We start from the raw sequence: 12198 nt of genomic DNA, 5'->3' as shown, positions 1-12198 counted from the left end.
TCGGGAGTTCCCATTGGATCACATTCTCATGTAATGCAACACATCTAGAGAAATCTGGCATCGCTACTTTGCAACACTAAACATCACCGTTGAGATCCCCACAACCACGGATATATTGGAGGCCTGGTGGTTACAAGCGCATAATTTATTCAAGAGCAAACACAAGTGAGGTTTGACACTTTTGGTTGTTCTAATTACATGGAACTTGTGGAAGCAGAGCACCCGACGAGGTCTCCGTGATGGAGGCTTTATCTTCGGGAGGGGGTCCGGGGCAGGTGGCCTCGGCGCCCTCTTCACCTCTCGCTAGGCCGGAACTGCAGGCGGCAGGTCCGGTCCATGGATGGGGCTCGAGGCAGGTGGCTTCGGGGCCCTCTTCACCCTCGGTGCCTAGGGTGGCCGCCCCTCTGTTGGCGCCGGTGAGCACCTTTGGCCGGTAGGCTGGGGTGGATGGGGAGCGTGGGCAAGCGGCCCATGTTACCCCATCAACCGTCTCGGTGCCATCTCCCTGCCGTGGAGAGCGGTTGAGTGTTCGGGGTGTGGCAGGAGGTCACTCCCCGGGCAACTTCACTCGGGAGGAGGTGATAGCGTTTGGCGGGATTCCGGACCCGGTTTCTGAGGGCCGACAGTTGAGCTGCCGTCTTCAGGACCATCCGGAGGTGGACGACATGCAGCAGCGGTGCGCCATGAGGGCGGCCAAGCTTCGTGACGTTCAGGTCACTACTGGTATGTCGGTTAATACATCTAATTCCATCTTGCACTTTTCGAACGATGAGATTGTTGATAATGCAAATCAATTAGGGATTTCACTAGATAGTAATGATGGTGAAATTTCTAATTCCATAAATGATTTACTGGATTTAGAGGCCGAGAGGGCTTTAGATATGATTCATAACTTAGCGGCCGTCAAACCCATAAATGATTCCGAGATTGATGCTTTGTGGGGTTCGGGTGCTGGATAATTTTTGTGCTGATCTCGCTAATCCCCTCCCTGAGCCTGACGAGGAGGATGAGAGTGTCGAGATTGTTGTAGTAAGACCTCCTGAGCCTGGTTGTGAGGACCGGCTGGAGAGTAAGACCAGCCCTAAGCACAAATGGAAGCGGAAGATTTATCCGACGTCCGCAGTACGTAGGAGTGCTAGGATCCACACGACTAAAAAATTCCATGACGAGATATGAAAGGAATCTTTTGGAATAGCAGAGGTCTCAAGGACTTGGCTAAAAGAAGGTTTCTTGCAGAAGCGTCTATCGAGCATAGATTGGACTTTATTGCTTTGTCAGAAACTGGTAGAGAAAATTTCTCACCACAATTTCTCAATACTTTATCGGGGGTATTGAGTTCGGCTGGCACTGTCTGCCGCCGCGAGGAAGATCGGGTGGGATCTTACTCGGTGTTAGATGCGAGTCTCTCGAAGTTCGAAGTGTAGTCATGGGAGATTTTGATGTTAAGTTCAAGGTGCGGTCCAAGGCTGATGGTTTTGACTGGGCTCTGGTGGCGGTGTATGGTGCCGCACAGCCAGAATTCAAACCGGATTTCTTGGCTGATCTAGTTAGGATTTGCCGATCTGAGGAGCTCCCAATCCTGGTGGGGAGGGGGGGGGGGAATTTAACATCATTAGGAGGCGTGATGAGAAGAATAATGATAACTTTGACGGGAGATGGTCGTTCATATTTAACACTATCATTGAAAGCTTGGATCTGAGAGAGATTGAGCTTTCAGGTAGGAAGTTCACATGGGCTAACGCAATGCCAAATCCAACGTTTGAAAAGTTGGATCGTATACTGGCAAGTGTCGAATGGGAACAGAAGTTTCCCTTGGTAACAGTTCAGGCTCTCTCTCTCGTGGTATTTCTGACCATACGCCTTTATTTCCTGACTCTGGTGAGGCTTCCCACCCGGGCAACAAGAATTTATTTTCGTTCAAGCTTGCTTGGTTTGAAAGAGAAGGCTTCCTTGATCTCGTAGCCAGAGAGTGGGCTAAGGATGCAGGCGGTAGGACTGCGCTTGAGCGCTGGCAGAATAAGATTAGGTACCTGAGAAGTTTCCTACGTGGGTGGGCTAAACATCTTAGTGGGATTTATAAGGTTGAAAAGGAACGGCTCCTTACCCTTATTCAGTCCTTAGATGTAAAAGTAGAAACCACGGTTCTGCCAGCCGCCGAGCTTCATGCCAAGCTTGACACAGAGATGAGGCTGAAAGAACTTTTTCGTGAAGAAGAATTAAAGTGGGCACTGCGGGCCAAGGTACGAAGAGTGGTCCAGGGGGACGTGAACACTCAATTCTTCCACATGATTGCCAGTGGCAAACACAGGAAGAAGAGAATCTTTCAGCTTGAACAAGATGAGGGTACGATTATCGGCCAGGAGAACCTAAAGGTATACATTACTGAGTACTACAAACAATTGTTTGGACCCCCAGGGGAGAACTGTGTGTCTCTAGATGAGTCTAGGGTTAAGGATGTACCTCAACTTACTGCTATTGAGAACGATATTTTAGCCGCTCCTTTTTCGGAAAAGGAGGTGTTCGAGGCCATTTCACAGATGAAAAATAAAAAGGCTCCCGGCCCGGATGGCTTCCCGGCTGAGTTTTATAAGAAGTGCTAGCATATTATTAAAGGGGACCTGTTGCCGATGTTCCATGATTTGTTCTCGGGACAACTTCAGCTTTTTTAGCTAAATTTTGGAACGATAACCCTGCTTCCTAAGAAAACAGAGGCGGTGAGAATCGAGCAATTCAGGCCTATCTGTCTTCTTAATGTTAGTTTCAAAATTTTTACCAAGGTCGGGACGATTAGGCTCACATAGATTACGCATGCTGTGGTGCAGCCTACTCAAACTGCTTTCATGCCGGACAGGAACATCCTTGAAGGGGTTGTGGTCCTTCATTAAACGCTCCATGAGGTTCACACGAAAAAACTTGACGGTGTTATTTTCAAGGTGGATTTCAAGAAGGCGTACGATAAAGTCAAATGGCCGTTCCTTCAACAGGCCCTACGCATGAAGGGTTTTGATGAAGCTTGGCGACGCCAGGTGGAATCGTTCACGCAAAAAGGGAGTGTTGAAATTAAAGTGAATGACGATATATATCATTATTTCCAGACACACAAGGGCCTGAGACAAGGTGATCCTATGTCTCCAATCTTGTTCAATATTGTGGTTGATATGTTGGCGATCCTGATAGGGAGGGCAAAGGAGGCCGGTCAGGTGGGTGGCTTGGTGCCTCATCTAGTTGATGGTGGTGTGTCCATCCTGCAGTACGCTGATGATACAATCATCTTTATGGAACACGACTTGGCAAAAGCGAGAAATATGAAGTTGGTGTTATTCTTATTTAAACAATTGACTGGATTGAAGATTAATTTTCATAAAAGCGAGTTGTTCTGCTTTGGTAGAGCCAAGGACGAACAAGAGGCTTATAGACAATTGTTTGGATGTGAATTGGGGGCTTTGCCTTTTACGTACCTAGGTATTCCCATTCACCATCGTAAGCTAACAAACAGAGAGTGGAAGTCCATCGAGGATCGGTTTGAGAAGAAACTGAGTTGCTGGAAAGGAAAACTCATGTCTTATGGAGGCCGATTGATTCTTATTAATTCGGTGCTCATGAGTACGCCTATGTTTCTCTTATCCTTCTTTGAAGTCCCAGTTGGAGTTAGGAAAAGGTTGGACTTCTATCGATCCCGATTCTTCTGGCAGAGTGATGAACTTAAGAGAAAATACCGACTCGCCAAATGGGATATCATCTGTCGACCAAAGGACCAGGGGGGCCTTGGTATTGAGAATCTTGAAGTCAAGAACAAATGTCTTCTCAGTAAGTGGCTGTATAAGTTGTCAGTTGAGACTGAGGCAACGTGGGCGCAGATTCTTCGTAGTAAATATCTGCAGTCCAAGACTTTGTCCCAGGTGACAGTGAGACCAACTGATTCGCCGTTCTGGAAGGGGCTTATGAGAGTCAAAGCTGCCTTCTTTAATAGAACAAAGTTTATTGTCGGTAATGGCAACACCACTCGCTTCTGGGAGGATACGTGGCTTGGTGAAACGCCTTTGGCGATCCAGTATCCGTCCCTGTATCGTATTGTTCAGCGTCGTGATTCTTTTGTTGCAACGATTATGCGGTCCATTCCCCTCAATATTCAGTTTAGGAGGGTGCTTGTGGGCGAACGATGGGAAGCATGGCTTCATTTGGTGCGTAGACTGATGGAGGTTCAGTTAGCTCATCAACCCGATCAGTTGTGTTGGAAGCTTACTAGGTCTGGAGAGTTCACAGTCAAATCGATGTATATCGATATCATTAACTCTAGTGTTATTCCTAGTTCCAAACATGTTTGGAAAGTCAAAGTTCCTTTGAAGATTACAGTGTTCATGTGGTTTGTGCGTAAACAAGTAATTTTAACAAAGGATAATTTGGTTAAGCGCAACTGGACAGGATCTACTAGGTGTAGTTTTTGTGATCGGGACGAGACTATCAAGCACCTCTTTTTTGATTGCCCATTGGCAAGAGTTTTGTGGTGCACTATGCAAATTGCCTTTAACATTACTCCTCCGAATTCATTCAATACGTTACTCGGAACGTGGCTTGATGGGATAGAGTCCGAAACAGCTAGACACATTCGTGTAGGAGTATGCGCGTTGTTATGGGCAATTTGGAACTGCAGAAATGATTTGGCTTTTAACAGAACAACAACTATTCATTTTTTGCAGGTATTATTCCGGGCTACTGCGCTGATTCGTATATGGTCCTTACTCACTCCGACGGAGGCCAGGGAGCGTTTGGTTACTGGATCTGTCCGGTGGGAGATGGTAGCGCGGGATATTTTCAATCGGTTTGGATGGCGGTCATGTAATAGGATAGGCGATTAGTTTACCCGGTTGTGGCTTTTTGGGCCTTTTGTTCTTGGCAATGTGGCTCTGTGTGAGCTTGCCATTTTATTTTGTTTCCAGACTTTAAGACTTTGTTAAACCTTTTTTATTGATAATTGTGGCCGTATGCATCGTTCTGATGTAGAGGCCGGGAAGTTCCCTCTTTTCGAAAAAAAGAGAACAATACTACAGTTTTTAGCAACAGAGATCAACCACGTTCTGTGAGGGAACGTGTTCTAGCTAGTACATTATATTTGTGGAGTTAAGCACATGGAAGAGTGCTGATGCTGTGTGTTTCAAAGGTTTGGTGAGAGTATAAGCTTTGTAATGTTGGTGTCAGTGTGGGAGTTTACCGGAAGCATTGCTTGCAGTGTCATCGGAGTCTTTTAACTATATTTATATCTTCTACAGAAAATACGGTACACCATTCTCATACTCTCGAAAAGAATCATGAAACTAAAGGTGAAGACCTGATAATTTGCAAGCGTGGTTTGACTCTTGTGTACTTGTGTTCTTTCACACAAAATTGGTACTATTTGTTTATGAGCATGAAACTAAAGGTGAAGACCTAGTTCCGTTTTGAAATCCACTATTTTTTATGGGCACGATTATGTAACCGCTACAAGCCTACAAACTGTCAAAAAAATTCAGCATTTCTTTCCAAGCCGCACATGCAGGATGCATGCATATGGTCACACTAGCTATAACTGATGCTAGTATCGGCTTAACAATAAAAAATGTGAAGGAGCTTAGCATGCCCGATCCACCTCACTATCTATATATACGCTGAGAGCTTCCAGGAGAAGTGATTACCCAATGGCTAGAAGTACTCGCGATTTCTGTTCGGTTCACTGGGATGTTAGAGGAAACCAAAAGCATGTTACCACTCTGTTCATATATTACTGGAGAGCACACCACCGCAATGGCTCCGATTATTGACAAGGCATTTATGCTCCAAAACTACATGTGCGGCAAGGATGAGTGACCAGAATGAAGTCCATGGGGATATAACCTGCACCCATGGCAATGAGTCGTTCCACAGAATCGTCAGCATAGCTATGCTTTGTAAGTAAATGGCATCTAGGATCAGTTCAACCTCTATGGAAAGAACGTTCTTGTTGTCTCCGCCACTTTTTTTTTGAATGATTTACTTTGGTACACTTTGTGTGTTGTCAAGACATAATCTAATTAATTATGTCCGCGCCACAGCCTTCTACTACCTTATACAATATATATTTTCTAACTCGATGCATCTTCCGAGCACGATGTCAGTCCTAATGGAAAATAATTCTAAGCCATTGATTTTAGAGGTAAGCCATTCTAGGTGCCGCTTAGATACATGTACAATCTATCAGTGGCGGTGCCAAGATTAAAACCTTGTGATGTCAAACTTGTCTAATGAAGATTTTTCTAGACAGCGTAAACATGAAAATTGTACATTTATTTATTTATTGCATAGCCCTTGTGATCATTGATATTGTATGCATAATAACATCCGTGAGAGAAGAAAATATCTAAAATTCTAATTCTTAATAAAAACCATCTCTTACACTATAATCCTACTATTGCTCGTGACTCGTGGGAGAAGAAAATTGAAAGAGGCCTAGAGGCTAGAGAAGGAAGATAATGTACTGAAAAAATTGAACTTACAAATGTATGGAGAACATCCTGGTGTTTGATTAGTGCTGGCAGCAATATTGAATTATTTGATCAATTCAGTCTGCATCAATCGATGCCCATGGATAACGGATGGTGCATCGCTCGAGGATCGCCGTACGGTGCGTCGGCGTCGCTCGTGGCCGCGGATTGCCAGGGGTGACCGTGCCTCATGGGTCACGGCCTCACGCCCTGACCAAAGATTGCGGGCGGACGACAGGAGGAGGTTGTGGCTCATGGCGGTTGGCCATGGTCTGGTAAGATGCTGAGACATACACGATCGATAAGAACTAGAAGTTGGAAAGCCTGAGAAGTTTAAAGCGAAATGTACGTGATTCCTTTTGGGATATTTGCCGATCCACTACAACCAGAGGGCCGAGGTAGTTTATTCTGTTTTTTTTTTGTTATATAGGGAAAGGTTGTTTTGCTATGGCCCAGCTAATTGTTATGCCAAACAAATCCTAGATAGATACGCACGTAGCGGGGGTCATGGACTCACGAAAATCCTGTGTAGTCGCCTGACTACACAGCTCTAACGTGGCTTCGCCACTGCAATCTATGACCCAGACGATTGAATTTTGTGCCATGCCTGTTTCCAAAAATGAAAAATATGTATGGCATATGTATTAAAGAAAAAAGTTTATTTTTGAAATAGAAGATGCAGCGTTCACACGGAAGCGAAGGGAAAACTGGTGGCCGTTGGCTTCGCAGATACGCCACACATGCAGAGTAGAGATGACTTGGCCTCCTGTCTCACGCTGCCGCAGTGTAGTATTAATCGAGCTCCTTCTCCTTGTCTCCCCCTTCCCCTCCGCCTCTACCATGCTCCCCTCGCCATCTTCCCCAGCGCCGCAGTTCCCTCTCCGGTCGCATGACGACCTCACCTCCCCCATCCTCTGCCCCACACCCTGGCCCGCGTCTTCATCCATCTCCGGCCGCCATGGTGGAGGTGTGCTTTCTCAGATCCAGGCACCGCATCGAGGCTCCTCCGTCCACCGCGCACTGCCGCTGATCACCAACCCCCCTCAGAAAATGGCACTATCGGAATGTGATTGAAGTGGCGGCCTACCTTTATTCCCTACCCCACGGACCGGTGAACAGTACAAGGTACGTGCTCTGCCTGCTCTCTATACTCTTTTTTTTTCATAATCTTCAAAATACCTTACAGGAAAGATCCCGATTTTCGTGGTCCGGACCATGTTTTTAGCCGCGTTGCAGACTATGTTATCAATCTCACTTGAAATGTATTAGAGAGCGATGTTTCAAGCCCAACTTACACTATGCACTATTCAGTCTCAAATGGTTGTGAAGAAAGCCTTGCATGGACAAATAATACGCATCGACCCGCAGCCTCTCTGTGTCCTTGCACCCATCAAAGTCATCTCACCTTGTGATGCCTCGCACAATGCCATTCCTGCCTCCCGGCAATGAAAGAAGGATAGAAAGATCACAGAGAAACAAATGACTTGATTTCATTGGCCGATCTCTTGCTAGCTATAGGAGCAATGAATATACTGTAGTTGTATACACCTTCATTGTGTTAGATGAAATCCTCAATCATGCAGGTCACGTGAATTTCATTCATCCATGATCGTCAAGGCCACAAAATTCTCGGTTTTTCACCGGGTCAGAGCATCTCCAACCACAATAGGCAAATTTGGACCCCCATTTGTCCGTGGACAGCACAAGGTCGATCCTTATTTGTCCTGGTGCCCTCCATCTCTTGAACCGCAAGTCCATACAAAACCTTGCATGTAGATTGTACATAGGCCATTCGACATAAGAAATTCAATAAACATATACAGTTCAGACATATGACATAGTTAAACGCAGGAACATTCTAGCATACTACATTTGTTGTATCTAATTCATACATAAAACTAGACAAAAAATATTCCCCGTGAGAGGAGTGCTCGGGCACCCCCGTGCCGGAGCCATAGTCCTAGTGGTTGTTGGCAGCGGAGGTGAATTAATGACATTTCATCATGGGAGTCCTCACTATTGGCCTCCCCGAACATTTGCCAACGCTCTACATCACTAAGACTAGCCACAGTGGGAGTAATTTCAACAGTAACATCGAGTCCAACTCAGCAAATTTATTTATGTGGCAATTGGTTAATGAAGAGAGAGATAGTTGTAGTAACTTAGCTAGTTAGTAACATCACATGTTCCAATGCAATATGAGTCTATAACCTAATAAATGAATCTTTGCATGTTATCATACTTAAGTTACTACCCACTATGAAGGTAGTAACATAGTCTAGAAATATATGTATATTACTAGTGTATGTTACTCCCTCCGTTTTTATTTACTCCGCATATTAGCTTTGGTCAAAGTCAAACTGTATAAACTTTGACAAAGTTTGTGGACAAAAATATTAACATATACAATAAGAAATCAACACCATTAGATTCATTATCAAATGTATTTCCACATAGTATAAATTTGTTATGGTAAATATTTATATTTTCTTCTATAAACTTGGTCAAACTTTAGAAAGTTTGATTTCAGTCAACTCTAATATGCGAAGTAAATAAAAACGGAGGGAGTATTATCCATTATGGCTAGTCTGATGAGCAACTCGCGGCGGTTCCCCGCCACCACGCGCTGGTCCTCGAGGGACCTAGGGATGGCACCGTCTCGGTGATGACGTCGAGGTTGGCGGCTGCTCAGCTATATGCAGTTGGGAGTTCACATCATCGTCACACATGTTGCTCCATTTGAAGTTGCCTTTTTTTTCTTTTGCGGGGAAGTGTTGAGCCTTGGCGCTGCGTTGTGCATGAATGGGACGGGCCAGGAACGGGAATTCAGACGTGAAACAGGGAAAATGTCAAAAATTATTATTTTTGCGGAAGCCAAGGGAAACCTAGTGCCCGTTGGGTTCGGAGATACGCCACACGTAGTAGAGCTGAGTTGGCGTGTCTCGCGCTGCGGCCTGGAGCTCACAATCTTCAAAATACCTGGTTACTGCAAATATCTCGATTTTTGGCGATCAGAACCATGTTTTAAGTGTTCGACTGCACGCACCCTCCAGTCATCAGGTGGCTGAACCACCTTACCGGGTCTGCTGCTGGGCTAAACGGCCAGCCCCTTTCTCTCGCTCAATGTGCGCCTGCACGTCCTGCATGCTAGGCATGCCGATCCAACCTTTCACCCCACCTCTCTGTACTCTACTGATGTATCCTATATAAGCCCATCGAGGCCATGTAATACAACGTGTGAGAGTAATACAATCCAACTTGATATCAGACGCATCTTCCGATCCACCTCTCTCGCTTCCGCCATGAACCGCCTTCTCCGTCGCTCTCGCTCCGCCGACTTCGACTCGCCAGCGGCACCTACGCGACCCTTCGCCGCGGTTCCCCTGACCGCTGCATTCCCCACGGCCGTCCACGCTCCCGCCGCGGCCGCCCCTGCTTCGATCGCGGCCGTCCCCAACCCCGCCGCGGTCCTCACGGCCCGTCCAGCCCGGCTCGCGCCGGACGTCGTCCGCGGCAAGGAGCCCGTCCCCGAGGCCGCTCCCTCTTCCTCGACCACTGTGGCTCACGGGCCCCACCTCGCCGCGGCCCCGACGCCACCCACGGCCCCTCCCGTGGGCTCCCTTCGACTCGCGGGCAGCGTCCCCGTCTCCCACGGCGCCATGATCCCGCGCCTCTCCACGCCCGACGCCGGCTCTTCCTTCGCTCCCGCCGGCCTGCCGTCTTCGATCGCGCATCACTTCCGGTCCAAACTGGACTTAGAGTCCGGTAACTACACAAAGTGGCGTCATCTCTTTTATGTCATCTGTTGTAAACACAACGTGCAGCATCATCTCGACGAGGCTGCCGTCCCGCTGCATGAGAGCGCCGTCTGGCGCAATGATGACCTAACCATAGTCCTGTGGTTCTATGGGGTCGTCGCCGACGAGCTGATGGACGTCGCCGCTTCCCCGGCAAGCACCGCCTTCGACATCTGGTCCCAGCTGCACCTGATCTTCCGCGACAACCAAGCAGGTTGCGCCACCATCCTCAGCGCCGAGTTCCGCAACTTGGTGCAGGGGGATCTCACCATCACCGAGTACTGTCGGCGCCTTCGGACCCTCGCCACCGAGCTCTCTGAGGTCGGCGAGCGCGTCACCGACCAGACCCTGACCCTACAGCTGATCCGTGGGCTGAACAACAAGTTCCACGTCATGGCGACTCTCCTTCCGATGCAGACACCCTTCCCCATGTTCGCGCAGGCGCGCTCGCGTCTCCTCATGGAAGAAATCTCGGCCAACGAACGCGCTCGCCTCGAGGGGCGCCCCGAGGTCACCGCCACGGCGCTCACCATCGGCACCGCCGGCGCCGGCTCCCCAGCCGATCGCCCCGGACCTGGCTCCTCCATCGACCGGGCTTCGCACGACAAGGGCGAGGGCGCGACGTCCTCCGGCACCGACACCCACGCGCGCGGGCATGGGCGTGGGCGCGGCCGCGGCCGCGGTCGTGGACGCGGCTCCCGTACCGCGGGCAGCTCCTCGACTGGGCGCGGCGCCGTCCCTCACGCTGCTGGCTCGCCGCTCTCTGGGTTCTTCGCCCCCTACGGCACGCTCCTGCCCGGGCCGTCTCCGCCTCGTCCCGCCTGGGTGGCGCCCAACGCCGCGGGGGTGCTGGGGCCACGCCCTCCGCCTCCTCATCAGGCGTACCCGATGGCTACCGCGCCGCCGGCCGGCGGCCCCACATGGGAGCAGTACCACCAGCTCTACGCCGCGCTTCAGAACCTGTCCCTGCAGCACTATGGCGGCGGCCAGGAGTGGTTCTTGGACACCGGGGCTTCTTCTCACGTGACTGGTATGACGTCCACTCTCTCCAAGTTTTCTTCCCCATCGTTGCATCATTCTTCTGGAATAGTTGTTGGTGACTGATCACGTTTACCTATTACTGCTGTTGGTTCCACTTCCGTTTCATCTTTCTCACTTAACGACGTCTTAGTATCACCTACTATCATCAAAAATCTAATTTCCGTCCGTCGTTTCACCGTTGATAACCATTGCAGTATAGAATTTGACCCGTTCGGTTTTTCCGTGAAGGACCTAGCCACCCGCAAGATCATCCTGAGATCCAATAGTCACGGGGACTTGTATCCTTTCTTCACCAACACCGGCGTCCAAGCTCTCCTCACCGTCGTTGGCGGCAACGTGTGGCACCAGTGATTGGGGCATCCTAGCAATAAGACTGTTTCCATTTTATCTCGCACTTTTCTTCCAACATGTAATAATGGTGTGTCTAAGACTTCTGTTTGTACGGCATGCCAATTAGGCAAGTAGCCACGGCTGCCTTTTCCCAATTCCACTTCTGCTACTAGTGCGCATTTCAACTCATACACTGTGATTTGTGGACTTCCCCCACTTGTAGTTGTTCTGGTTTTCAATATTATTTAGTGATTCTTGACGACTACTCTCACTACTCTTGGACTTTCCCTTTGCGCCACAAGTCCGACACTGTTGACGTTATTCACCGCTTTCACGCTTACGTACTTACTCAGTTCCACGTTGCCATCCAGTGCCTGCAGTGTGATAACGGAGGAGAATTCCTCACCACCTCTCTTCGCGACCTTTTCTCTCGGTATGGCGCCTCCCTTCGCCTCTGCTGCCCCCACACCTCGCCCCAAAACGGTAAGGCCGAGCGCCTTATCCGCACTACAAACGACATCCTACGAGTGCTCCTC

At 48.6% G+C, this 12198-nt stretch overlaps 1 protein-coding gene across 1 annotated transcript; it reads left to right on the top strand.

The window, feature by feature from the left end:
- The first annotated feature begins 1426 nt into the window (after positions 1-1426).
- Positions 1427-11598, top strand: LOC147963370 (uncharacterized). The gene is made up of 7 exons (XM_087529556.1): positions 1427-1582; positions 2115-2372; positions 3096-3200; positions 3693-4181; positions 4698-4819; positions 9763-11321; positions 11561-11598. Exons 1-7 carry the CDS (start codon positions 1427-1429, stop codon positions 11596-11598), a joined length of 2727 nt encoding a protein of 908 aa, XP_087385682.1.
- The last annotated feature ends 600 nt before the right edge of the window (positions 11599-12198 follow it).

The sequence above is a fragment of the Triticum urartu genome, chromosome 6A (assembly GCF_056163025.1).
Source record: "Triticum urartu cultivar PI428250 chromosome 6A, HENAU_Tu73, whole genome shotgun sequence".
Classification (NCBI taxonomy): Eukaryota; Viridiplantae; Streptophyta; class Magnoliopsida; order Poales; family Poaceae; genus Triticum; species Triticum urartu.
Note: the sequence above shows the minus strand (reverse complement) of the source record. Positions and strands in the feature narration are given on the sequence as shown.

Bases quoted from the DNA above. Each gene is read 5' to 3' on its own strand.
- LOC147963370 (XM_087529556.1), top strand. From the start codon at position 1,427: ATGGGAGATTTTGATGTTAAGTTCAAGGTGCGGTCCAAGGCTGATGGT. The intron at 1,583-2,114 runs GTGGGGAGGGGG...ACCCTTATTCAG, and splicing joins CTGAGGAGCTCCCAATCCTG to TCCTTAGATGTAAAAGTAGA. The intron at 4,820-9,762 runs GTTTGGATGGCG...ACTTGATATCAG, and splicing joins GCGCGGGATATTTTCAATCG to ACGCATCTTCCGATCCACCT.